Source organism: Aethalodelphis obliquidens, unplaced genomic scaffold, assembly GCF_003676395.1.
Source record: "Aethalodelphis obliquidens isolate GAN/ISIS:26980383/991018 unplaced genomic scaffold, ASM367639v1 scaffold12, whole genome shotgun sequence".
NCBI lineage: Eukaryota > Metazoa > Chordata > Mammalia > Artiodactyla > Delphinidae > Aethalodelphis > Aethalodelphis obliquidens.
Window position 1 is genome coordinate 19,083,764 of NW_020837956.1, and position 27,922 is coordinate 19,111,685.

Below are 27,922 nucleotides of genomic sequence, written 5' to 3' on the forward strand. Positions count from 1 at the left end.
TCCCTCGCGGCGGCTGCCGAGGCGGCGGCAACGGCGGCGGCGCGGGAAGCATCTCTGCGGCCACCGCGCTTCTCCGGCTGGAGCGGGCGTCCAGCTTGGCTGCCCCTCGGCCCTTCCCTGCCGCGCCTCGGGGCACCGTGTGGCCACCACCCCTGCTCTCTTCTCTCCCAAGCGGGCGGGGCGCCTGGTAGGATCCCACCGGCCCTCCACCCGGATCCCGGGGCTAGCGCTCCCGGGAGCAGGGCGCTCTGAGGACTCCTGCCCCGCCGACCCTGACCGCCAGGGGGTGCCCCACGGGCGCAGCGCCGCTGAGAGGAGAAGGCAAGAGGGACCATGCGGCGTCTGACTCGCCGCCTGGTGCTGCCGATCTTCGGGGTTCTCTGGATCACCGTGCTGCTGTTCTTCTGGGTAACCAAGAAGAAGTTGGAGGTGCCGGCGGGACCTGAAGTGCAGACCCCCAAGGTACCGGTTTGGCGGCGCGCCGGGCGCGGGGCAGTGGTTGGCCGGAGGGCGCGCAGCTCGCGCGCCGGGTTTGCGGGCTCCCGGGAAGCCAGGGCTGGGGTCTGGGTGCTGCGAGCAGGTAACCGGGCGCCGGATGCGGCTGCAGTGTGATGTTTCTGGATTTCAAAAAGCTCAGGGGCATCCCCGGCCCCGCGCCGTGTGTAAGTGGGAGTGGGAGTGGGTGTGGATGGTGGGCGCGCTGGCGGGCAGAGGGGGGCTCTCAACTTGGGCAGCGCGCCGGGGTCCCTGGGCGGCGGGGGCACTACGGTCGAGCAGCCCAGGGGGTGGCCGTCCGTGGACGCCGCGAGAGAGTCGCCGGTGGTGGGGTCGGGTGGCAGGGCCGGCAGGTGCTGGCGCCCGCGAGAAATCGGGCGGTCGCGCTGATCTCCTTCCTTGCCTCAGCTGCCAGGCCCGACCGGGGGAGGCCGGAGACCGAGGGTGCGCCGCGCGCGCTTGTGCGGCGCGGGAGAGCGCCCTGCAGCCTCCCGGGCGGTTGCTTCCTTTCGCCACCCCTGCTTTGTAATTTTCCTCGATCCCTCCAGCTGCATTGGAAGTTGAATTGAATGTGCCCTGAACATCACTAAAGAGCCTGTAAAAACAGACGCCTTGGTATTGGTGGGGAGTTGGGGAAATGAGAATCCAAGTGGCTTTTCCAACTCCTGCCCAGTCGGTTCATATGAGCGGAGCCGCAAGGCTCCGTCTTACCTTTATTCAGAGCCCCTATTCCTCGGTCTCCTCTTCCACAGACCTGGCTGTAGGACACAGAAAAAGGAGGCCTCAGGGGGTTTCCTGACCAGCCAGGAAACGTGTATGAACTGGGTCCAGAGAGGTCCTCCAGCGACCGCGAAAAAGCCCTTGGAGAAGATTTACGGTCCCAAGCTGGAGACAGAAAATAATGGGGGAAGGGGGAGAGAGGGGAGGCTCCCAGTAAGTACAGTGCAGAGCACCTACTAGGTGCAAGGTACATAGTGGGTGCTTCTTTATAAGTAGTTGTATGAGTTGGGTAGGATTCTCCTAATTCCGTAGATTAGGAAACCGGTTCAGTCTTTAAGTACCTTGCCTTAGGACACTACTGGTTTGAACTCAGACCTCCGATATTCAGGGTCTTTCCACTATATCAAGTTGCCTTTGAGATTGCCTTTTAACTAAGTCTCTGGTCACTTATGTTTTGGAATCTTGCCAGTGCTCTGTTGAATTCCACAATCATTTATTGATGATCTGCCATGTGCCAGGCAGTGTGCTAGGTACAGTGGGTACAGAGATGCAGAACTTGTTCTCTGCAGTAGGGGGATCTGCCCAGGAATAGACCAGGACCATACAGTGTGCTGAGGGCTGCAATGCCTCAGTGCACTGGGCGTCATGGGAGCCTGGGGACTTCCTGGAGGAGGAAGAGGACATAAGGGAACTGAGTTGAGAAGGATGAACAGTAGGTTTGCCAGTAGGTAGGGAGGGCATTCCAGGTAGAGGTTAATTGCACCAAACAGGCTGAGAGGAATTACACAGCACACTGGGTGAGTTTGGTGTCAAAGCATGTGGCCAATGGCAGGGATGAGGTTGGGAAGATGTGTAACGGTCCTGTTGGGTAGGACCTTGTGGGCACCAGGGAAACTTGGAGGTGTACTAAGCAGGGGAGTGATGAGGTCAGACTGATGATTTCAAACAGCCTTCATCCCACTGCATCAATTTTCTCACTCACCTCAGACCTAAAGAGGTCTGAGGTGGGTGAGATCTGGAGAGCTCATAGATCTGGAGAGCTTTTCGTCTTTTTCCCTGGGTGATTCTTCTCCTTGTGAGGTTAATGATGCCCGTGGGGGCATGAACTCTCTCTGTTTTGCGTTGAACCTCATTACCTTAAGCTTGCTTATTCTAGTCTACACCAGGGAGCTGGGACAAGAGATCTGTTTCCTTCTTTGTGCACTTTTTCCGTCTTCTTTTCCGGCCTCTTCTCATCCTGGCGAGCGCTGAGCACACATTGATCGAATGCAGCCACAGGCCAGGCTCTGTGCTAGGTTTGGGGGCGGCTGTGATGAATACACTGTGCCCCTGCCGTTTGGTGGGGGCGGCTCTCACAAGTTCCTGGTTGAGGCAGAATTGCAAACAAAGGAGTAGCAGCACGGTGCGGGGGCAGTGGTCTGATGTCAGAAGTCCGGACATAGTGCTGCGCGGTCACTTGCTCTTTGTCTTAGTATCTTCCTTTTCCCTCATTTTCTGTATCCTTTATAACCATGAATTCTCTAGACTTCAAAAATCTTGATAATTGTTATTATTGGTCACCCTTTTTTGTTAGTAGATTTCTTCTTCCTGTCTTTCACCTGTATTATGCCTTTTTGTGTCTACATATATGTGTTGTGTGTATTCATATATGTGTGGGTGTATTTTGTGTCTGGTGGATGAGCAGCCCTCTGTATCTTAGTGTATATGTACCTGAGGGGCGGGCTGGAGAGACAAAGAGAGGTCCTTCTTAGCACTAGAACAGCTGTATTCACATGACTGATCTACTCAGGAAATTTGCATGTCAGGTCCCAAGGAGTGCGGTGGGTTTCGAAACCTGATTCCATGTCAGAACCACCTGGAAAGCTCGTTTAATTTACATGTTTTTGTGTTTATTGCAGAGATGATTATTCTGTGGATTTGGTAGAAGGTCGTAGAATCAGTATTTTTACAAGGGCTCCATGTGAGTCTGAGGCAGCCTATTGATGGGAGCTAGATGAAGAATACCAAGTCTCTTGGGTTTTTTTGTAGTTCGGTGGGCCCCATGTAAATATGGCCGAATGATTTCATTCCTCTTGAGCTCCTCGTGGACCAAGCCTGTGTGAGCACGTGCATTCATGTGAAATAACAATGGCTAGCATTTGTATCGTGCTTTACAAATTCACAAACTCCATTTCACATATATTAGCTCCTTTAAGCTTCACAATGACCACAAACAATAAGGCAGATCGTACTTTTATGCAGATGAGATTGAGTAATGAGGTTAAACAATTGGCCCAAGACAACAAGACTATTATTAAGTGGCAGCATCGGGACAAGAATGGAATGGGATTATTCTGGCAACTGCTCACGCAAGTGCTCCTTCCATGCCATCAAGTCACATGGATGCCTGGGTCTGCGCTAGTGGGTGATGGGGTGAGGTTAGGGATGTTAATAGCTGCACGATGCCCACCTACTTTCCAAGCACTTCCATGGCTTATCCCTAGGTGCTGGCCTTTGGAGAGCTCCAGGGAGGCTGGTGTAATTTGTGGGGAAACCGTTTCAGAGGGAATCCTGCTCTGCCCTTGGGGGAGGTCATATGGGGCAGAGGAGGCTCCTCTGGCTGGATAGAGTGCACCCTGGTGGGGCGGGTCTGATGGAAGGTTGTGGCATCATTGCGGGGTTGCCTCAAATGGTTGCAGCACCCTTGGTTGAGGAATCATTTGCCAGGGCGGAGATTGTTTCCTCAACAGTAGGAATTATCCAGGGACATTTGTCTATTGTAGGGAAACATTTTTGGTTTTTGAGTGAGTTCAGTATCGTAGGTTTTCCTAGACGATGCTCCTGCAGTCATGGGGAGAGCTCTTGCCTTGGACATGTCTGAAGCCAGGGGTCCTCTGCCTAAGGCTCTTCCCAGTGTGGTGGAGGGGGGTCAGTGTATTTTCTGAAGCAAGAGCACTGGGCTCCCTTCCCCTAAAAATATTTAGAGAAGTTGAAATGGTGGAGGGATTGGTCTAGAGAGGGCTATGGCGAGGGCTCCTGGGCTGGGGACTTGCCAACTTGTAGATTCCATGTAGCCCATTGCCTTCACGGGGGGCTAGACCCTTATTCCCCTTTCCTCAGTGTTAGGGAACATCCTCCTTCACCCGGCATGGGATCTCCAAAGTGGGCCTGATAATAAAATGGAACCTGTGCTCCGTCACAATCCAAGTGATATGGAGAAGCCAAGCTGCACTCCAGGTTTAAGAAAATCAGTTGGATTTTTTCCCTTAGTTTCAAGAAGGGCTGTTTCTATTAATAGCTCAAATAAAGATTTAAGTTTGACTTTTCAACGTTGATTTGATTTTTTATGGGGTTTCCCACCCCCAAATTCAGCAAAGCTCTAATTCCTAATTGAAAATCCTGTAACAAGCTTGACGCCTTAACTTAAACAGTATTTTAGCAATAAATCCTGTACCACTAAAAAAAAGGACCTGAAAGATGTTTCCATTTTTTCTCTCCCCTATCATTTGTTTGCTTCTTGGAGAATTATACAATAACTGGCAGAATTAAAAAAAAAAAAAACCCAGCAAATTTGTCTCTTATTTCCAAGAAACTAAATTTAGTCCAGGGGCTTAGGGCTTAGGAAAAGCAGAAGAATTTGAAGGCCTGAGGGTGCTTTTGGAGGAAGGTATTGGAAATGTAAAGGCTTTGAATAAAGTGCCTCAGGCCCATGTAAATGTATTTGTGCTGTACTAGAAATATAGCAAAAACTATTAGAAGAGAGCCTGTTTTCTGTAATATTTGTATATTGCAAATGCCTTATGTATATGACACTGTTATTGTATTCCCCATTTATTAGGTAATTTCTCCCACTCAAAAAAATTCATCGATTTTAGAGAGAGGCCCTAATAATCTGCTGACGCTCGGTGGGTGTATGTTAGACTGTCCAGGGAATTTTAACTCTGGCATGACCAGAAACAGCTCATTATCTGATGAACGTTCATCCTTCATGAACATTCATTTCTGTGTGTGCTGGTGCCTGCGCCGGACGCTGTGCTGTTTTCCCATCTAAGGCAGTTCCTGGAGAAGGTGGCGGGGATGGTGTTGCCTTGTGGGCCAGATGTGGCTGCTGTGAGAAGCTGGGAAATACGAGGCTAGAAGGTTGGAGCCTCAGGTGTTCAAGAAATAGCATGCTTTTGCTTTCTAGATACCAACAAGCTTAGAAAAACAAACCAACCCTGAGCTCCCCTGTGCTTCCTCTCTTGCCCTGTTCAGTCCCATCAGGCTGAGAGGAATTTCTCCTCCTTGGGTCATTTTTGGCCTGTCCTGGGTTGCACCCTTGTCCCTGCTTGCTTTTCCCAGCTGGCATTCTCCCCCAGGCCCTGTCCCAGGGACCCACAGATCTATTCAAAGGGAACCTCTTTGAGTCAGTCTGGGGAGCGCTGTCTCTCTCTCTTTCTCTCCCTAAACCCTTGTTCCCCTAAGTGGCCTGGTACTTTTGGAAGCAAAGACCAGGAGTCCCTGTCTCAAAATTTTCTAGAGGCACAGAATGATATCTGCTCAAATCAGGGAAGACAAAGGGGCAAAACCAGAAAAGAAAGAGAAATTAATGTCCCTGTCACAAGCTTCCCCAGCCTGTCTAGAGACTACCCTTTTCCAAGGTTGCTCATCTGTTTGTATCATTTAAAAGTGTTAATTTCCAGTCATCAGAGGTCATTTATTAACCGAACAGGGACAGAATGAGGCTGCCGTTGGCTGATACCCAAGGCCTGGGAGTTTTACAGGGACTGGTTCACATGCCATCTCGTCTGCTGCCTTTGCCTGCATCCTTTCCCACACCTCTCCCATCCCAAATTTCCCAAACAGTCTTATGCATTATCAGGCACCCAGGAACACATTTTGAAGTTGAAGAAATGTGTTTCTGTGCCCTTGTTTAATTTCTAACGTTTACAGTTTTGTCACTCTTCCAGAGCATTTCAAAGTCCCCGATGCATTTTTTTGGAAAAGAATCTGAATTAGAAAATAGGGAAAAATCCCCAGCTCCTCTCTCTGGGAGCATCTGTGAACCCTGTCATGACTTTTGCACATTCTACCCGAGACCAGCATTTATGGACCCACCATCTGTTTGGGGAAGGGAGTCTGACATGCCGAGTGCCCTCTACAGCCGGCTGCTGCCTCTTCCACTTGCCCGCAGTGACCCTGAGCTGGGTGGTCAGCCTTCCTCCTTGTCTGGACCTCAGACACTCACACTGTTCACCAGGGTTGAAAGATGGAGAGCCCAGCCCTCTCCTGGCAGCTCCCGTGATGTCATAATCAAGTGTGGTTTCACCTTCTGGTTTTTCTTAAATACGTGGCAACCCGGGTGTCTCTTTCTGCCGTTGGCAGTGCTGGGGATAACTCAGATAGTCTCTTCCGGGCTCAGTCTCCTCAACTGTGAAATGGGAGCAGCACGCTACAGCACTGCCTGTCTCCCACTTGCCCTGCCTTGCCAGCAGTCTGAGTCATTTTGGGTTAATTGTGAATAATTCTGAAGTGAGACCTCGTGGCTTTAAATAATTATACCACAGATTCTCTGTGTCTATTACTTATCTTTTAATTATTTTACCAGAAATGTTAGATTAACCAAAAGATAAGTCAGTTTCCGAGTTCTCAGATGTTGAACTGATTAAGAAAGAACCCCTTTGGGATACTGAAGAACGCGCATGCACACACGGGTACACTGGCACCCTGGGGAATTCTGCAGAAGCTCCTGAAATTTGCTGGCTCGGGTGTTTTGGTATTTCAGAATAAATGGCCTGAGATGACCTTCTGGGGCAGCAGTCTTTGCATTTGGCATCACAGGACCTAATGAACACTAGGAAGCTAACGGGGAGAGCGAGGAAGAGATCTATCTCTGTGGCGGGAGGAATGTATGTGCCACTCAGGGAGTCCTGTTTCCTCCTGTTTTTCTTTCCATCGCTTCCCTCCTCCCTTCATCATTCTTCCTCCTCCTCTGACATCTCCTGGAAAGCCAGGGGGCCCCAGAGCAGAGAGGCACAGGGCACTTGGTCAGGAGCCCCGGGAAGAAGTCTGGAGGTGCAGGAACCCAGTACTTCCCTGCAAGCACTGACCAAGGTCAGGAGCAGCCTGTCTCGCTGCTGCTCTGGACACAAAGGCCGTTCTTTCCGAAGGAGGGAAGTAGCTGCTCTGGGCCATCCTGAGCCATTCTGCTCAGATGCTCTTATATCAGCATGAGCCCTCATGGCAGGAATTAAGGAGCCGTCAGACCACTATCTCCTGGACAATGCCAATTTCAAGTACAAAGTCTCTTCTGTGTACCATTTCCTGGAGACAAGATTAGGCATTTGAAAAAAATAATTAAATTCTCCTCATGTCACTTGTCTTCTTAACTGTGAGAACTACAGAGATCTTTCAAGGAAATACAGGGCGAGCAGCACACGCACATGTTCCTGCCACTGGGTCTGAGTGCCCAGACGAAGAGAATCTCCACCAGCTGCCTCTTTTCTAATGATCCCGTTGTTTAAACCCAATTTGCATCTCATTCCCAGCCAGAGAAGCGTGGGTAACATCTACAGAGCAGGTAGGACTGCCCCGTCTTGACAGGCTGTCTCCCAAGAGGCCATCGGACCCTTTCCTCTGTCCTCACTAAGGCTTGGAAATAAGGATTGTTTCCCCCTAATGGTCCAGGCTGGGGATTTATGTAGCCCCTGTTGTTCCTCTGAGAACACTCTAATCGTTAATTCCCCACCCCCTCCCCCAGCCACAGAGAGACTGAGCCAATCAATATTTATGTTCCCATCACTCACAGCTGCAACGCACAGGCATAATGGACACCCAAATCCTTGATGGTCATGGAGAAATTGGCTGGCGCCCGTGTTTCGGGCTCATTGTTTTCTAGGATCTTGGGGAGATTGGACCATGTCGTCCATGGATTATCTGTTTCAGGCTCGTTTTCCAGGATCTTGGGGAGATCAGGCCACATGGTCCATGGATTAATTAAGCCACCCAGCTAATTGGCTGTTAATAGATGGGCAGTTGATAGCTACCAGCTGAGTGCTGAATCGACCTATGGCCTTATTATGGTGGGCTGGTGGTCTTTACTTGCAGAGGCACTGGCTCAAAGACCTGACTAATGAAAGGTGAATCAGGAACTGGAAGATAAGAGGTAGCTACCTCCCTCCACCTCTTTGTGGGATGTTTTGCAGTTTACAAAGCTTTATTATTCACAAGTGCCTCGTTTGATCCTTCCTGCAACCCCTTGAGGTGGGTGTTATTATTATCCTCGTTTTCTGAAGTATGATGAAGCTGAGATTATAAGAGGGAGGAGACTGGCAAGCTCGCCCAACCGTAAGTGGCCTTGAACTCACTCATCTGACTGTAAAGCATATACTGTTTGTATCATGGCCGCACTCAACGTCTGGCTAGCTTCCTTTTCCAGGGGAAATGAAATCTATTTTATATATGTATGTGTTATGTATATATTTTCATATGGACAAAAAGCTTGTGCTCTTGCTGAGAAGTGACTCCGTACCTCTGATAAAACACCAGTGTTGCTTTTCTGCATGTAAAAGGGAACGGAGGGTTTGATTAAGGGAATTGTAGAGCCGGTCTCCAGAGGGCCAACAGGACTTTGGCTTTTCTCCCAGGACAGGCCAAGTTTAACTCACTCGCAGGCCCAGCAGAAACATTCCACAGGACACTGTTTTCTACTGTGGGAAGGTGCCGGCCTGGAATGGCAGACTCATGGTCCCGGGAGAAGTGGAGGGAGAGAGGCTTTCCCACCCCTGAGTCCTCTAGTCGGCATTGTCTCTGTCCTTGATTCTCCCTGGCTGGCGGGTTTTGACAGCAGCAAATGAGACTCTGCTGTCATTCAAGAGGCTGCTTAACTCAGAAGTCAACAGGGTTGTGCAATTAAGACAGAAACCGTTGATATGAATCCCTTTCGTGATGAATGTGGTTCTTAAACAATCAGAAGCAATTCCCCTCCAAGAGGAAAAACGTCATTTGAAAGAACCCAAGACGTACATCCTATTTGACATGCGAGGCAGGTGTATGGGGGAATGACTCCAAAGAAGTGTCTTTGGAAGGTACCCAGCATCACCTGAGAGCCTCCTGGCTCGAAGACAGAGGTTGCCCTGCCTGTGTCGTGCCCTTGAAGGCCCAGGGTTCAGCCTCTTGGTGGTGCTTTGGAGGTTGGGTGTGGGTAACGTAGTTGCTGCCCGCATATATGCTTAAACTTACGACAGCATAAAAGCAGGAGGTTGCTAATATCTTCCTGGTATTTTGTCTGCAATTCGGGTAAGCTACCCGGAGGGCTCATGGTGGTGCTTTTGTGATGTGGCCTGAGTGACACAGTCTCTATTGTGGGATCCTGTGCAGAAGCATGACTTCACCACTCTTGTCCATTTCTGCAGAGCGTGGGAACGTCAAAGGGGACTATATTTTTAAAGAGTGTGCATGGAGTAAGAATGAAAAGAAATGTAAACCTAGAGAACGCTGATATTTTAGCTCTCCACTCAAAAGTCCCGATGGTTTCTAATCATTTGTTTAATTCTGGATCAGGTAAACACCCTGTAATTCTCCCTGCCTCTCTTAACACTGAGATTATGGCTTCTGCTCCAGGTTTTAGCTTTTCTCTTAAAACTGAGTGTATATTTTGGAAAACGTCTTGGCAGTGTCTACTAAAGCTGAACACATGTATATACCTATGACCCTGCCATTTCACTCCTAGTGATAAATCCCAAAGAAATGCATTTCGTATTTTGACGAATGCCTCGCACTGAAATTGAAGTCGGCAGACTTTTTCTGTAAAAGGTCACGTACTCAGAATTTTTGTTTTTTTAGGTCATATGGTTTCTGTTGTAACCAACTCTGCTGTTGCGGAGTGAAGGACAATATGTAAGTGAAATTGAGCATGGCCGTGTTCCAATAAAACTTTATTTATGGACCCTGAAATTTGAATTTTGTATAGTTTTCACATCTTGTGAAATATTATTCCTCTTTTAGCATGATTTTCAAAGATTTATAAATGCAAAATCCATTCTTACTTTGCCAGGGTATCCTTAGACAGGTGGCAGGCCAGATTTGGCCCTCAGGCTGTGGAATTCCACTTACTAAGGTACAAGAACAGAGCAAACTAATCTATGGTGTTTGAAGTCAATTTCACGGTGACCCTTGGTTGGCATCAGTGACTAGAAGGAAGCAGGGGGGCATTTGGGGCATTGGTACTGTGTCAGTTTCTTGATCCTGGGTGCTTGTAACTGGGGTGTGTTCATTGTGGGAATTCATCGAATGCCTGCTTTTTTGTGTTTGTATATGCCTCCTCTATAAGACGTTCAAAAAGAAAAAGAATGAACTGAGTGGGTGGCTTCTGACTTCAGGTGTTAGCACCTCTTTGGGGTCAGCCCATAGAAGTTTTCATTCGTTTTACAGCCACTGGCTTCTGTTTCTGAATAAGAGTCTTTGGAGAAAGGTCTTGATAGGTCTTTCCAATTTCCCAACTCTTACTCCCTTTTACATACAGGGAGACGTTTAATAACTAGTGTAGTACAGGTACCAGCCACCCAAAGTACAATACCTGTGGAGAGTTAACCCTCTAGTTGCTGAATCATAGGAAGTTGGTTGGAGGAGGGGAATCCCAGAGGAGAGCCAGGCAGCCGGAAGGCCTTCAGGGCAGTGGGAACCGCCAATAGGAATTCGGCTCCCTAAGTGATTCCGGGCTGAAATCTACCTATGTTTATAGTTAAGAGGTGGAGGCTTAGTTACAGTGAGTGGAATTATATGGCTACAAGCTAGTGGCTTGTAGCAAACCACCTTCTATTCTTTTTTTTTTTTGCACCCAGGACAAAAAGCAGAGAACTAATGACCGGAGCCCTTATGAGTGCCAGGTGTTTCCTGTGTCAGACATCTGTCCTTCCTAACAGCCCTGTACAATAGTAGCTTTATTTTTCAGATGAGGAACATCAAGGCTTAGGGAAGTTAAGTGACTTTCCCAAGGTCATACCGCTCATCAGCAGAGGAACTGGATTCCAATCCAGATCTGTCTGGCTCCAGAGCCCACCTTCTTCCCACGTCACCACGCTCACGCCAGGTTTCTCCTCCCTTCACAGTCACACGGAATCTGGTCTCCTGAAAGCGATGATTGAATAGAGTTTCCCCTTAGTAACCTGCCTTTATAGCCCGCTTTGGTTCTGCTTCCTGGAATTACACACATCTTACTGAGACCAGAAGCGGTTGAATGAAATAGTTTTGTATCAGAAGCTGTCGCTTCCAGGACAAGTCATTTTAAAGCAATAGTCAAGGAGAAAACTTGACAAAACTTTCAAAGAGAAATAGATTGTGCTTTCAGCACTGTTTGATATCCCTTGTGAACATGACAGATGACTGGGGATGTTTCTGATCCCAGGGTTAAACTTTGAAAAAGGAAATCTCCAAGCTCTCACACTCTTGACCATGTCAAGGTGCTTTCGACATGCCTCAAGACTGATGAAAGGGGGCGTGGTAAGGAGTTAATCAACAGATGCTGAAAATGCAAAGGCCATAGTGAATGGTAACCCCCCTCCAGATCACCCCTCAGACAGGAATAGTCCTGTATCCGACATAATAGCACCAATTATTTGGTTGTTTGTGCTGAGGAGTTGAAAGCTATCATGTGCCGGGAAAATACTCAGCATGGAGCAGTAATTATGGATCAGCTGATAATAAAGGATGCACTGGATTGACTGCTAATTAGATTATTAGCACCAAAACCAAATACCTGCTATTAACCATAAATAAGCCACATTTGGGGACTTCCCTGGTGGCTCAGTGGTTAAGAATCCGCCTGTGAATGCAGGCGACACGGGTTCGAGCCCTACTCCGGGAAGATCCCACATGGTGCGGAGCAGCTGAGCCCATGCACCACAACTACCGAGCCTGCACTCTAGAGCCCGTGTGCCACAACTACTGAAACCCTCGCGCCTAGAGCCCGTGCTCCACAGCAAGAGAAGCCACCACAACGAGAAGACCGCGCACCGCAAAGAAGAGTAGCCCCTGCTCACCACAGCTAGAGAAAGCCGGCATGACACAACACAGCCAAAAATAAATAAATAAATATTAAAAAGAATAAGCCACATTTATGATATTTTCTACTTTTAAATACACATTTCTTTTTATAATGTGCAATTTCCTTTCTTCCCTTTCTGTGCCAAGACTTCTAATTCTCCCCAGTCATATTAAGCATAGCTGTTTTCTGAGCTGTAACCAAGTTGTTTTCTTGTTTCCTTCTGGTCTCAAAAAGAGTTGAGAGCTCTGACATGTACTGAGTGTCACGTGTCAAGGCCCTACGTGAGATGTGCTAGTTCTTTTCAGGGAAGAAGTCGGGGTTATTCCAGAGCAGAGTCCCGGTCTTTCCCACGGGCACGGAGTCTTTATAAGGGGTAAGGGATTGTAGAATTTTCTCTGTGAACTATATGCTGGAGTTAATTGCCAAAGAAATGACCCAGTTGCTTTTTTTGTGGCACTTTGAGCTTTGGTCCTTGCTTTCCTGATTTGAGAAGGATGGGATGGGCGTTTGGGTGCTTTGGGTGTGTGCTCTCCACCCCACCCCAGCAAGTAGGCCATCTTCCTACAAGTGGGTTGACTGTGTATCCCCAGTAGAATGAGATTCCAGCTGTCTTCTGCCCAGGGTGGCTGTGAGTTCTGTGGGTAGGACCGTCTGAAAGAACCCTCGGGAGCTCCCTGGGTTGTCTGCGAGGAAAAGCAGCAGTAGGAGTCAGGAGGCGGCTCTGGCAATGTGCTCATAAGTGGTGCAAGTGACTGTCAGGTGTCCTGCAGGAAGCGCTAGCAGTGGAGCTTTTCGTGGCCACCATCACAGGCTAGGGGGCTTCCATGGGGAGAGGGGTGTGTGGCTGCCTTTCAGGAGAAATGCTAGGTGTTCTCTCTGTGTTAAGTTATTCATTCTTTACAAGGCCTACCACAAGGTAGGCAGGCTGAGATTTACCTGGTACTTCCCAGTACAGTCATACTGGGTGTTTAAGGCTGTCACCTTTCTGATTAAACAGTGTCTGAGCCATACGGGTTGTTAAATGTTCTCTTATGAACATTATCTTTGGGTGATGTATTGATTACCCTTATTTTACCAATGAAGAACTTGAGGTTCATAAACATCCAGTGAAACTTGCCCAAGTCAACAGAGCTAGTAAGCGGCGGAGCTAAGACAGGTCTGGGTGATGCCGAGGTGCCAGTGGGGCAGTTGGCAACTGAGAAAGACAGTGAGCTCCTTGAAGGAGTTTCTCCCTTTGAGCGCCCATCCAGCATGGGGAGACAGGCTTATCGAACAGGTGGAGACAGAGTGGGCCAGTTGCCCTGCACCAGGCCACTGGGTCAGGCTCATCCGTTCATTCAGCAAACCTACGTGGGCATTGCTGGGTGCGAAGCGCTGTGCAGGATGCAGGAGACGGCCGAGGCTGGTTCTGCCCTTCTTGCCCAGGGCGAATTCTTAGGGAGTAGTGGAGTGTGGCGCAGTGGCCCCCGGCTGGCGCCTGGCGACTTCTGTCTCTAGAACTCTGTCTCCCTCTTGGACTTTCAGGTGTGTTGTTTATTCCTGGAAAGATAGAACTGTGTCGCTGGGATGGCTGTTAAATGGTGAAATGGGCTGCAAAATGGCTAGAAGTCTTTTTTGTCCTTTAAGTCAAAAGGGGATGTGAGGCCAAGGGGATGGAGAGAAACTTCACATGCGTTCATGGGATAAATGTTTGAGACTATTGCTTTCAGATATTCTAGGTGCTGTTCTGCAAGCTTGATTTCTTCCCCTGATCATGTCACTCTTCTGTTAGCTCAAAAAACTGGGGTTGAAGTTTAATCTCCTCCTTAAAGCTCTTCCACTAAAACAGGAACCTGTTATTCCACAGGGCCTCTTATTAGAAGAAGAAGGATTTAGGACGGCCTTTTAAAGGCTGTTCAGTGAGTTTTGAGGAAGTACATTTGCCAGCATCCACTTATCCCCAAAGTATCTGCTGTTTGAAAAGCACAGCACTAGCGGAAGGATCACGGGAAAGGAAAACCAACTTCAGGATAGAAAAGTAGGCTGAGCACCCCACTTTACTTAGTTGATGCCTATCGTGGCTTTTATACTGTGTTGGACACTCTAGACCAGGATCGGCCCACGGGCCAAATTCAGAACCCCAAATTCAGTCCTCCTCTGCTTATCCTGTGAGCTAAGAATGGTTTTTAAAAACATTTTTAATGGTTGGAAACAAAACGAGGAAGAAAAATATTTTGTGACATGTGAAAATTATCTGAAATTCAAATTTCAGTGTCCATAAATAAATAAATTTCAGTGTCCATAAATAAAGTTTTATGGGAACCATCACACTCGGTATGTATTGTCTGTGGCTGCTTTCACACTGCCGTGGGTGGCAGAGTTGAATAGCTGTGATGGAGACTAGGTGGCCCGCAAAGCTGACATTTTTACTGTCTTTATAGGAGAAGTTTGCTAACCCTGGCCTTAGACCTTTGCTTCTCAAAGTGTAGTTCTTGGGCCAGGGGTGGAAGTTTGCTAGACATGCGGATTCTCAGGCCACTCCACAGCTACTGATTCAAAATCTGCATCTTAATAAGACCCCCAGGTGGTTCTTGTGCAATTAACATTTGAGAAGCGCTGCATCAGATAGCAACTAACTCTTGCTCACAAAAAGCCAGTATGAATCATACTTCATGAACTGGGGTCTAGAGTTGGTGCCACGTTTCCCTATTTATTGAATTCAGTTTGGTTCAGAGCTCCTATTCTCCCGGGTTGGAGTGGGGAATTCCTCTCCTACTCACAGCTTCACAAGGATCCTCATTGCCTGGTGATGTGGGAAGAGCCTAGAACCTTGTGAGCATCATGGTCATGTCTGTAACATCATTGACTAAGCTCTCATCATTCTGTTGCTCTCGGGCTAGTGGGTTCCTTGTGATGCTGGGAGCCCAGAGCCCAGGGCCCAACCTCCCTTGGGGCACCAGACAGCCATGCCTCTGGGACCCTGCTGCCCCCTGGGGCACCCACCACTTTCAGGACTGGTTACCTTCATTGTCTTTCCAAGCTGGAGGAATTCCCTTTTTCCATCACCTTCTGGGCTACTTATTCTTTCAACACAGCTTTTATGTACCACTTACCTGGGAGTGAGGGAGTTTCTTGTCCAGGTTGTATGCTGAGGTTAGGGGCTGGGACAAGGCTGGGGTGGGAGTGAGTGGATGGAATGAAAACGAATACAAATGAACATCCCGGTACGTTATCCTGCCATACCTGTAGTGTGTTAGGGTGCAGTCTGGGGACGTGAGCAGTGCCATGGACTAGCAAATCTAGGATATCTTCCTGTAGAACAGGAAGTAAATTCTGTAGGAATTTAGAGAAAGGGCAGTTGTGTGGTTGGCAGGGGTGGGGAAGGTCTTCCTGAGGCAGTGGTACTCGGCACGAATGACCAGAGGTCCATGCAAACCAGGAGCAGCCCAGACAGTGGAAGAGTTTGAAAATAAAGCCATTTGCTTATGTTTGTTTTCAGAATCGAATGTGTCTGAAAGTAAATGGATCTCTTCAGTTGGGAATATTATGGTCTACTCACTGTGGACTTTGTTCAGGAAATATTTTTGGTTTAAGGATTTTAACTGCTCACAGTTCGCTAATTGCTCTTAAAGGGGCAATTCAGGGAAACTTCAGTGTGGCATTCCCTTTCTCTTACTCCCTGGCCTAAATGAGAGTTGCTGTTTATGTTCTCTATTTCTCACCAAGGCTGGTTCTGGCTTTTCTTGACCACCTATTTTCATCTTTAGTTCATGTAGCTGCTCTTAGAGAAATGCCCCGTGGTGAAGTCATCTTTTCTACCTACATCCTCTTCAATGAGGTCTTGGCAGGGCTGTGACCAGCAGTCATGTAGAATAGTCACATCTTCTGAGTCCAGAAGACCTGAGTCTGTATGCATTCGTTCAAGGAATGAAGAAGTGAAGATATCCTGCCTGGTGTTACCAGGACGATGGATGGGGATCAGGGCCTGGGAGATTTCTTTCTTCTTATATATGCCAGGTAGACCAAAGGCTGATGGCCGGCTGGCGTTCCCTGAGATGTGTGACTGATCCACCATGCCTCTCTCCAAATTATCTTCTTGGGAAGCTAGACTAGGAAAGTACCTGACCCAGTGGGCATGGAAATATACTCCTGATGTACGAAGTTAAAAATAACTTGTGGGGCTTCCCTGGTGGCGCAGTGGTTGAGAGTCTGCCTGCCGATGCAGGGGACACGGGTTCGTGCCCCGGTCCGGGAATATCCCACATGCCGCGGAGCGGCTAGGCCCGTGAGCCATGGCCCCTGAGCCTGCGCGTCCGGAGCCTGTGCTCCGCAATGGGAGAGGCCACAACAGTGAGAGGCCCGCGTACCGCAAAAAAAAAAAAAAAAAAAAAAAAATTAGTTAATGAATGTTCTGTCTTATTAAAAAGATCTTCCTAACTACTAGGTTGTATATAGAACATCCTAAATTTCTTCTTCTATATGAATTTCAAAAAACTTTTAAATCTTAAGTCCATCTGGATTTTATTTTTATTTCTAGTCTGAGGTAGAGATTTAACTCCATTTTCTTCCAAATGGATAGTTTTTTGTGTCAATATCATTAATTAAACAAGCCATCATTCCCTCCACTAACTGAAATACCACCTTTGTCATATATTTATTTCCCCTAAACAGTGGGTTTTAGTTCTGGGAACTCCACTCTGCTCTATTGATCTGTTTATCTCTTACTATATCAATATCATACTTTTTACCAGAATTTTCTTATTAAACCTAGGGGTTACTTGTTAATTAGTTCATTAGATTTTCCAGGTATAAAATCATATCATTATCAAAATGAGTTAAATTTCTCTCTTCTTTCTGAAGATTATTGATTGATTATTTCATTATCTTGTTTTGTCACCTTCATGAGAACATTCAAAATGAAATAACATGGCAATACAAGACTCTTTTCTTGCTTTTGATGCAAATGGCTGTAGTATTTCACTATTTACTAGTTCACATTTATGAAATATTCTTTACCATATTGTAGTGGTTTCCTTTCCTGTTTTGCTTCAAGTTTTTATTAGAAATAATTTTGTATTTTTAATTATATTTTGATTGAGTCATATAATGTTTCTGTTTGACTGATGCAGTGAAATATTTTGACTTCCTTATTTTGAACCATCCTTGCTTTCCTGGGATAAACCCTCTAGAGTTATAGTTTATTTTTATTTTTACTACTGGATTTTGTTTGTTGGCATTTGTTTGGAATTTTAACAGCTATATTCATGAATTAGCTTAATTTATAGATTTTTTTTTTTGGTACTCTATCAAGGTTTAGATTTAAGAATATACTGCTTCCATAAAATGAATTAGGGAGATTTGTGTTTCTTTTTAATGTAAAATAGTTAAAATAATAGTTTAAATAACTTTGACATATCTGTCCTTTAATGGGCACATAAAAACTCAGCTCTGAAACTATACTGATTTCTTCGATGGTAGCCCTTGACTCCCTTGAACACCTATTTTTAATTTTCAGTCCAGCCTGAAAATGGTCGTTTTTGAATAGGAATATTCAGCCTATCATAATTAGTGAAATAATTGATATATTGAATATTTACTATTTATTTTTCTTTCTCCTTTTTATTATTGTCACTAGTTTGGCCAGTCATTATTTCAACTTCTGTTTCCTTTTTAAATGCAGATATCTTACTATACCGTCAACACTGACAGTTACCTTTCTTTTCAGGACATTCAAATAGATGTTTCTATAAAAACAAGATATGGATGAGTTTTCCCCACAAAGATGTTTTATTTACTTATTTTCAGTCTAATGCATTGAGCCTTTTAGGAGCACTTTTACTTCCTTACTCTTTCTTACACTGAAATCTGCCAGACCTTTAGAAGGCTTTTATTCCCAACCTCCACCCCCACTAATTTCTAGGTTTTGCTAAGATAATTTAACACTTCTAGAGCTAAATGGCAAGTTTTTCTTTGCAGAGTGCCACTTCTTTTTCAAGTATTCTTATTTGTCCCTTTTGTTACATGTTTCCAGCACTTTATACTATCTATTTAGATTCAGCCGTGCAAATTGCATGGTTCATCACTCACCACTGTTTTCATCTCATTCATCCTGAGATTTCTGTTTGAATTCATTCATTTTTTGACCTGAGTATTTTCCTTAGAGGGGGTATGTGGGTTATATTTTCTATGAACCCTTGCATATCCACAAATATTCTACAAATCAGACAGGTGGATAACCGCTGGCTTCGATGACTGGCGGTCTGTGGCTGGTTTCCTGCTGTCTTCTAGACTCCCGTTTTGCAGATGGCAGGGAAACTTGATAGCTAACTGCTTTTCATTTGTAAGTCACTTGTGCTTTCTGTCTGGCAGCCTGTGAGATTTCCTCTTTATCTCTGGAACTTAGGAACATACTTTGGGGTATGTCCTTTCCCATGACTCCTGCAAGAAGCTCAGTTCCATCTGCAGACTTCAAGGGAAGCCCTCTACTTTCATTTGTTTAATTCTTGTCTGTTCTTTATTTGTTCGTTTTTGTCCTCCTGGGATTACTCTTACGCACAAATTAGGTCTTCCGAATAGATCTGTTATCCAAATATCTTTTTTGCCCCGATTGCTATTTCTTTGTATTTTTGCTCTTCTTGTGATATCTTTTTTCCATTTGCTCTTCTGAGCCACTGATTCAGGTTGGTACAGTGACCGTCCATTTACTCAGCTCATCTGATGAGCTTTTTAGTTTGAAAATCATGATTTTTAGTTCCAGAAAGTCTTCTTTGTTTGGTGTTGTAGTTGAGCATTATTAAGTGCGGTTATTGTGTTGCTTGTGTTGTCCTTTGCCTCCTCCAGCAGCTCCCACTTCTAAATGATTTGCTCCTTCATCTCTCTGCCTCCTGGTCCCCTCTACGGGGAACGTTTGTCTACTGGATGAGCCTCAGGACCAGCTGCCTTCAGGTAAGAGCAGCAGAGAGTGGTGACGGTATTACAGTCTTTGCTCCTGTACTTTGGTGTGGTTCCACCTGGCAGGTGGTCAGTTCCCTGAGACACAAGAAGGAACCCCTGAGCTGCCCTGGCTTCAGGCTAGAGGGGACTCGGCAGGCCTGTTCAGCTTCCAGTCCTTCCTGTGGGCTACAGAGCAGGAAGTCCTCTCTGAACACTCTCGCCAGCTGAGCTGCATTCCTCCCGGGGTCCATCCCACTCTGGGCCAGGCTGCCCACAGGATTTGGGAGCTCTGAGCTTGCCTCTCTGCTGCTCCTCTCCAGGCTCTCTTTCAGCCCTGCATCCGCTTTCTCCACCCAGCTCTGCAAGACCTGAGGTCTCTCTCATCACAGACTCCAGACCACACCCGTGTGCTGGCCTCAGCAGCTGCCAGGCTCACAACAGCAACCTGCAGTTAGTTAGATTGACATTGAGTGAAACAACTCTCAACTGTCAGCAGGGACACATTCAAGACCGTTGTCCAAAATTCCTTCATCAACTCCTGAATTTTCAACAATGAATTTTCAGAAACTTCTCAGCAGATTCTGTTTGAAATTTAGGTTTCTTTGTAAAGCAATTCAGTTCTAGGAGGAAGATGAGAAGATAGAGTCTTTGCATCGACTTTTGTATCTTGTCACCTTCTAGGAGAGGGGGTTTTGCTTTAGTGTTGAAAGAATTTCTTTGCATTGAGAAGTGTTACTGTGATTTTATAGTAGCTGCATATAATAATACTGCTGTGTTAGCCTAATTTATCTAGACCAAAATTACTTCCTTATGGGGTCATTTAGGGGCTGGTAGGTTTAGTCCATCACAAAGTAAGAGTTCCAGAAGCATATGGAGATGGGGTTCTCTAACCAGAGGAAAGAAGACTTGGTGTAGCCTGAGGATCAAAGGGGAGAATTTGGGGGTGGCAGGAAGGAGAAGGTTTGAAGTAAAATTAGGGACAGACTCAGTGGTGTTGTGGACCATGAGAGTGACACGGGATCTTGTTCCACAGAGTGGACAGGAAGCCAGGTGGACCCTGGGTTGCTGGGAAATTCATTGCCAAGATGTTATCAGATGTCCTTTCAAGTGCAGAGAACTGGAATATGACCTAGGTCGTGAATGTTGGCCATTTTGCGTTGAAGACTGTGGCCTGTCCCAAAAACTAGCTCATGAAGAATTCAAGAGATCCTCGTGTTTTTCAGAATTTATTAAATACCAGTTCCTTACAAAACATTGTGCCTGGTGCCGTCCCACACATCTCGTTTACTCTCCATCCAATGTTCTGTGTTAGGCAGCCTCTTCCCCAGTTTACATAAAGAGCAGGAATGAGAAGCTAAGTGACTTGTTCAAGGTCACAGGTCAATAAATGCCCACCGGGCTTCTCTGGTGGCGCAGTGGTTGAGAGTCCGCCCGCCGATGCAGGGGACACGGGTTCGTGCCCCGGTCCGGGAGGATCCCACATGCCATGGAGCGGTTGGGCCCGTGAGCCATGGCTGCTGAGCCTGCGTGTCCGGAGCCTGTGCTCCGCAATGGGAGAGGCCACAACAGTGAGAGGCCCGCATAACGCAAAAAAAAAAAAAAAAAGAAAAAGAAAAAAACGCCCACCGTGATTTATTAGCTGAGTCGGAGGCCTGACTCCCATGTGATAGTGTGGCTGAAACGCATAGGTTTTTGCCCAGAATTTGCTCAAACAGTGATCAGAATAAGAAAGTAACCTCGGTACGTTTGCTCCCCTGCACCCTGGAGCCGGTTCGCCGGGAGGAATGTTTCAAGGACCTTCTGCTGAATGGGCAGAATGTGACCACTGGCCATCTCCAAGGACAGCCTTTTGCAGAATTGGACTGAAATAGGAGCTCAGGTCCTTTGAGGAATAAGGAGGGATACAAAGAAGAAAAGAGAAGAAGCAAATACACAGAGCTACAGAGAGAGAAGGCGCCCAGCCCTGTTGGTGGAGGCAACAGCCGTGTGAGAGGCTGTGCTCTTGGTACCGGTGCTTCTGGTGGCCTGTTTAAAAAATAAACAGTAAATAAGGCATGAGAGAGAAGCAAAATAGATACAAAGGAGGAGAGGGTCAAATTGAAACTCATCTTGCGTAGACAAGTGAAGAAAGCCAGATAAGGCCCTTTGAAAAAAAGTCTTAAGCAAACATCTATTTACCTGCATCATCTCACCTCATTTTAAAAGGAAACAAAAACTCTTAGGGTGCAGCTCAGGAGTCTCCAGAGGGGTGGGATTTGCGTAGCCCTTGATAGTTTATTATAGTTTATTGTTGCTTTGATGGGTTGTGGTTTGAAGTCCTGGGTGAAAGCCACACAGGGGGTGGACAGGAACGCTGTCCCAGTCAAACCAGCCTGGGAACCAGCAGAGAGGGGCTTTCCTGCCGTCGATTTAGTGAACAGATTAAATTCTACACGTGTTTAGGATGAATATCTGTTGTGCGTCCAGGGATGAACTCAGCCTTGTGGGAATAAAAGTGTAAGCCCAGGTCCTTCTGCCCCGGAGACTTGTGAAGCCTTTCAGGGTAGCTGCCCTGGGAGGCCTCCATCCTGGTGTCCTTGGGGCTTGCGCCTGCAGAATCCCGGGCAGCTCAGCGATGGCATTTCCCCGTCTGCAGCCTGGACGGTTCCCTGGGGCTTCGGAGCGGAAGCAGGGGGACAGCATATACTTTCTGCCTCAGCCCAGCTTGCACCTTTGAGGCTCTGGGGTGCTCACTGGTTTCAGTTCTCTGGCTCTGCTGGGAGACTCTAGGGAGAGGGTCGGCTTGTCTAGCTCTGTCTTACAAATGGGCTACACACATGAGGGAGGACTAAAGTCCTTGACCCCAAGTCATCCAGGGCTTTGGAGTTACAGTCCAAGTTCCCTTAATCCACATGAGTCAGGTTGAGTCATATCTTTGAAAATCTGACTTGCAGATTTTTTTCCCTCATGAATCTAGTGCCTGTGTGAGAGTTGATATAAGTCTTGCAGAGTCAGTTTTTCCCATTCAGAGAAAAAGACCAGTCAGCTTGATATCAGTCCCTCCCAATTTTTGAACAGATGGTTTTCTGAGCACTTAAGAAAAAAATGTGGTGGTCGCCAGGGCTAACATGGCTTCCCCTCAGGACAAAGCACGTCTTCTTTCCCATGGTCGTCTACTGGGAGGCCAGGGGAAGGACACAGCAAGCGGTGGCTAACATCTAGCGCATGTGCTGTCACTCCTTCCCCAGCATTCAGGCCAAGGGAGACAGCGCTAACTGTCCCCTCTGCCAGCATATGGCCACAGTTTTCATGGAAGCCGGAACCAGGCTTGGTAGCTCCTGTTCTGCCTTTATTTTGCTCATTAAAGATTGACTTCTGGGTAAGAAACAGGGTTCTTTCTTTTTTGTGACTTTTTAAATCCTTGGCCTGTTCAGTTTCCAAGATGCCTATTGTGTGGACGATGTGTCCTTTGGAGTCACTACAGGTAGGCCATCTTTGACTTGATTAGCCAACAAAGGGAGTGTCTAGAAATGGGGGCCAGGAGGAGGGATCTGTGTGCTTCTTGCATTTACAGGGACTAAAGAGATTGAGGAGGGAAGACAGGGAGAAAGAAGGATTGAGTTGGCTCTTCAGACCCCTGAAATGTTGTTTCAAAGAAAGGCAGTGCAGAAATTAAACCATTTTTTTAAAAAAGAGATGGGGCTCAAAGACAAGGAAAGAATGGATTTGTTTTTAACGATTTCAAGTAGAACTCAGGCTGTTCCTGTGATGGTTGGAAATAAAATTGGTTAGAAAATGATGTCAGCAGAGAGTGGGTACTGTGAACCAGGAAAATAAATGAGCTCTGAAACCACCTTCTATTTTATAAATATTGTTTCTGGAGCTGAGAAAATTGAGACAGATTATTCCTTTTTCTCGCTCCCAGGCTAGGGGTGGAAGAAGCCCCAAGTATCCCATTTGGACCTTGTGAGGAGCGTCCCATCTTGTCCTGGCGCGCTAAGTAGCTTTGTCTGCATTTAGACACACTCCATTTCGCTCTCAAGGACCGCTATCGGCAGTAGCCAATTACAAACACACTTCATAACACATTATTGAGACACACTGCAAGCAAATAAGCTGGAGAGATGTTTAATGATTGTATCGCATCGTGTCCATTCCAATCTGTCCGCACTGCCGGAGGACGGAGGGGCCGTGCCTGGGTGCAAGCGTCTCTGTGAATTTGTGCTTCTGTGTATTTCATTTTCACTGTGTCCTAATTGGACATAATTTGAGCCAAACCAGTTTACACTGTCAAGGAGGGAGAAAGGGCATCATTTCACATTCTGACAGGCTCTTTTTAAGCCTGAGATTCCTTGTCTTTGGTTTTCTAAAAGTATCAGCGCTGTTAGCAGCCTGGATTCATCTGAGAACAAGGGATGATGCACTTTCCGACTCCATGGGTGGTTTTCTTCTGTTATCTGTCTCTTGTGGAGAGGCAAAAGTTGGGCATTTTAGAGAAATGTTACTTAGACAGTCACTTCCTCCACTCTTTCGTTTGCGGGTTTGGCTTTGCGGTAAGAGTTTGGTGAGTTTTATTTTCTCTGCCGTTTGCCATTGCTGTTGGTTTTGAAGTAATGACTGCATTTTGCCACAGTAACAGCAAGCATTCCAGGCCTGGGAGAAGTGGTGGCGGATTCACAAAGCGTGAGGCCTTCTCTTACGGTGTGGGGTTAGGGGTATCAGAGCTGAGAGTGAGGTAACAGCCGGGCTCCGGGGGATAAACCGGAATCCTCGCTTGCTGAAGCAGGGAGCCTTTGAGTTTGTCACACCCACTTGCTCTCCTTACATCTGAGGATGCTGAGGCTCGGGAGAAGGTACCCTCTCAAGAGTACTCAGCTGATTGGTGGTGGAACGTATCTGGAACCTGGCCTCTTGGCGCCTGACCCAAGCTCTTTGCATTCTGCCTGTTCCAAGCTGACTGTGTTGGCCTCCATCAAATGCAGGGCTCCGGGGGGAGTTGGGGGCTGCTGGCAGGATGCTGGGGGCCTGCCGGAACCTCCAGCCATGAAAAGCACCCCAGAGCATGCAGACGATGAACACTTGTATGCTTCTCATTCCTCGAGGAGACTCTTCGCATTCCACAGAGGCTTCTGAAAGAGGGCATATGACTTCAAAGGATTATCTTGTCAAAGGGTTGTTTTTATCCTCCTTCTTTTGGAAAAATGGGATGCCCAATGCTCCTACCCATCTTGTCTTGCTTGAGTTTCACTCTTGTAGTTCTGAGCCTTCCTTGAAGGGGTAGCAGAAGGAAGAGAGGACAAACCTTTGTGTATGCCTGGAAATCAGCCGGGAAGGTTCTCATCCGGATGGAAAACTAGGTCGGGTCTTCTAGAGCCTGTTTGTACAGCTGAGTGGGTGTGTCTGGCCTCCCGACTTGGAAAAATTTACTGTTTCACACTTCATTCATAATGTTCCCTAGTCCTTGGCAAGTGAATTGCTTTTGAAGAATTTATGTTCCCATCTGCCACTTCAATTACTAAGGGTGAACATTTGTGACTGATACGGTGACGGCAGAGTCCTGGGTGATTTGACATTGCCCATCTGCAGCCTGAAATCTTGGGGTTCACATGGGGTCATGGGTTTGGTATTTCCTAAATCACACCGCCTGTCTTTGGGAGCCTGTGTTTGCTCACAGCCAGGTGGATGGTGCCAAGTAGCGGCACATTCCTACTGCTACTTTTGCAGCCAGCAAGAGGAATGAGACAGGGCAGCCAGCAAGTTGGTATTTTGAAGAATCTGCTACGTCTGTGGGTGTGAGTGTGGGTGGTGTTGGGGAGGGGATGAGAGTCTGCAGTCTAGTCTTAAAGAACCAGCTGTTTCCTGGCTGGTGGTCTACAGAAGAGCTGGTGCTAAAGGAGAAGTAGAATGGGAGGTAAAGCGATCAGCACCACGGAAAGCACCCTCCCGAATAGCAGGGAGACTTGCGTTCTGTCTGCGCTTCCCATACTCTGCTTTGATCATCTTCAGAAGGAGCTCGAGAAGGACAGCAGTTCCTTCTGCCCATTCTGCTCTTGGGGAGACTGAGGCTCACGGGGTGACTGGTTGGAGATGTTGTGGTAACCCAGTAGAACAGGCAAACAGAACTTCCAGCGTGCTATGGTTGTTTGTGCAAGACAACCTCTTGCTTTCTGTCCTTGGATATTATACAGAAGCAACAAGGGGAATAATAATAATTTAAAAATGCAAAATGTCATTTTCAGTGGAATTAGAGAATAGATACAATCTGTGGAATCTGAAGTATGTGCAAGGGCTACCTAAGCAGCTGGGCTTGGGAGAGGCCACTGGCAGATGTGAAGAGGTTTAGAAGAGCAGCAGGAGAGCCTCGGGGCAGCAGATGGCAGAGAGTGTGTCCTGGAGGTGCAAGGGCATCCTGAAGATGTATCGCTTCTTTTCAAACACTGGGCAGGGACTGGCACGAGCCAAACAGAAGGAAGGTGCCTCCCGGGCCTGTTTTGCTTTAGAGAAGCAGAGGAGGTGTGTTGATACAAAGTATCCCCCAGAGAGACCTATTTGCAGGAAGTAATTTCTGTTGCAGCAGAAAAATAGTCATCTCTCCCTTCATCCCTTCCTTCCTTCCTGCCTACATTTTTCTTGAGGTCTAACATACATGCAGTAAAGTATATAACTATTTTTTAGCTTGACAAGCTTTTATATATGTTCACACTTGTGTAAGCACCACCCAGTTCAAGATCTAGGGCATTTTCAGCACCCAAGAAGTCTCCTTGTGCCTCCTTCCAGTCATTACCCCTCTCACAAAGAGCTTTTTTTTTTTTTTAATAGTGAAATGCTACCCTGGTCCTTCCTTCTATCCCACAGGGACTTCCTGCAAAAAGCTGGTCCAAGAAAATCCACTCGTACAATGATAAGTAATGAAAGAGAAATGAAAAATTGAGGATATTGGTAGAATAGAAGCAAAGATATTACAGTGAAAAAAGGTCAATAGTAGCCACAAAAAGTACCCCAAATAAGGAACATTTCCATGTAAATGTAGGGAGGAGATGAAAATTTCAATCAGGTATTTCACAGCGTATTTAAAGAACCCAATGAAGCAATCATTTCTATGAAGAAAAACTACAAAGCAGAAACAAGAATTCTGGAAAGGATGACAGGATGGCACGAGGTGGTGAAACGCAAGCTGTCAGAACCCAAGGAGAAAATAAGGAGGGAAAAGGCAAACCTATCTCAGAAATGAAGATAAAGTTGGAAGGCTCTCAAGGGAAAATAGACACTGGAAAATTCAGTGTGGAACATAGACAGTAGAAATGAGTACAGTGAATAAATGCAATTGTAATAAGAGAAGTGTTCATGAAGATGGGAGAGAAAATGATAGATATAGAAGACATGCAGTGGAAATCCAAAGAAAGCATCCTTTTAGTCCCTGAAGGAAAACACAAAACCATTGAATGGAACAAACGTTTAAAATATAAATTAAGAAAGCTTTCATGATATAAAAGAGGAGTTAATATCTAAATGTTGAAAGAACACAAATTTGGGCTTTGGGGAAAATTACCCAGAACAGTTAACACCAGGATATAGCCTTGGAACGTTTCAGGCATTAAGGGAAGGGAATAACTCCCTTCTTTCCTACTTTCTCTCCTCCCTCCTTCCTTCCCTTTCCTCTCCTCCCCTCCCCAGCAGAGTATAGAGTAGGTGTGGAGGTGGCACAGAAGTTAATTTATTGAGCAAATAAAGATATACAGAGAGGATAACAGGACCCATGGTTTTCACTGTTTGAGAAGAGATTTATAAACATGTAAAGAGGAAGGGCTAGAAAGAACGTGGGGTGCTGGATTGGAATTAGAAATATCCATGTGTATGTGTATATACATCCTAACTCATTCTGCTGAGATGGTCTGGAGGCAGTGGAACTGTAGCAGCCGTGGGTGTACACTGAATACTCAGAGCCTGTTTTCTAAATACTGTCCTTCCACTAGGAGTTACTGGGGCTCCTCAGAGAAATGGCTGATTTAAGGGATGGGGCAGAGAAAGTGTAAAATGAACCTGAAATATTTTATTTTGCAGAAAGTCAGGAAAAGATTGGAACCTGTCAGGACACAGAAACCAGCTTGGAGTATCCGTGGGCCAAAGGACAGTATAAGCATCAAAGTAAAATAAGTATCAGTTTACAACCATTGTATAAAATAGGAATCCATGTTAGAGATGAATGAATGAATAAATCAATCAATAAATATATAGATAAACAGATAAGTGGGGGAAAAGGGGAAACCTTTCCTTATGGTAGAATGCCAACTGAGAAATGTAGAAGGAATAACGGAAATAGATATTCATCACTTGGCAACGATCATGATGGTAGTTGATACAGGCAGGAGTTGTCAATGGATACTAAGTCTTGTGGGTGGAGGTTTCATAAGGATCTAATGTTATTGGCACAATACGGAATAGCTTCCCACAAAATTGTAATCAAATACAATGGAAACATGGTGAATTGTCAGTGGTGAAACCTGGCAGACACCGCCTAGGCCAGGTAATCAAAATTAATGTGAATAGTGGTGGAATGTGTTGACCTAGGGTACCCTAGATGTGATGCACTGAGAATACAGCAGCATTTCTATTGTATTCCTACCAAGAATGCATGGCCTTTGTCTGGTCATGGGGAAGCATCGGATGTACCCAGGCCCTACAGAATGGAAGGCCTGTAACTGAGACTTTTAAGGACTTGAGAAACAGAGAAAGGCTGAGGGACTTTTCCAGATTGGAGGAAACTGATGAGACATGACAACTAAATGGAACACGTGTTGGTGGATAGGATCCTAT

At 46.5% G+C, this 27,922-nt stretch overlaps 1 protein-coding gene across 1 annotated transcript in view; it reads left to right on the plus strand.

Annotated features, from left to right (window-relative positions):
- The first annotated feature begins 333 nt into the window (after window positions 1-333).
- GALNT14 (polypeptide N-acetylgalactosaminyltransferase 14) overlaps window positions 334-27,922 on the plus strand; it is a 223,392-nt gene continuing 195,803 nt past the window's right edge. Inside the window, exon 1 of the mRNA XM_027113916.1 lies at window positions 334-462. Within this exon, the coding sequence (XP_026969717.1) occupies window positions 334-462 (129 nt within the window). The remainder of the gene's footprint in view (window positions 463-27,922) is intronic.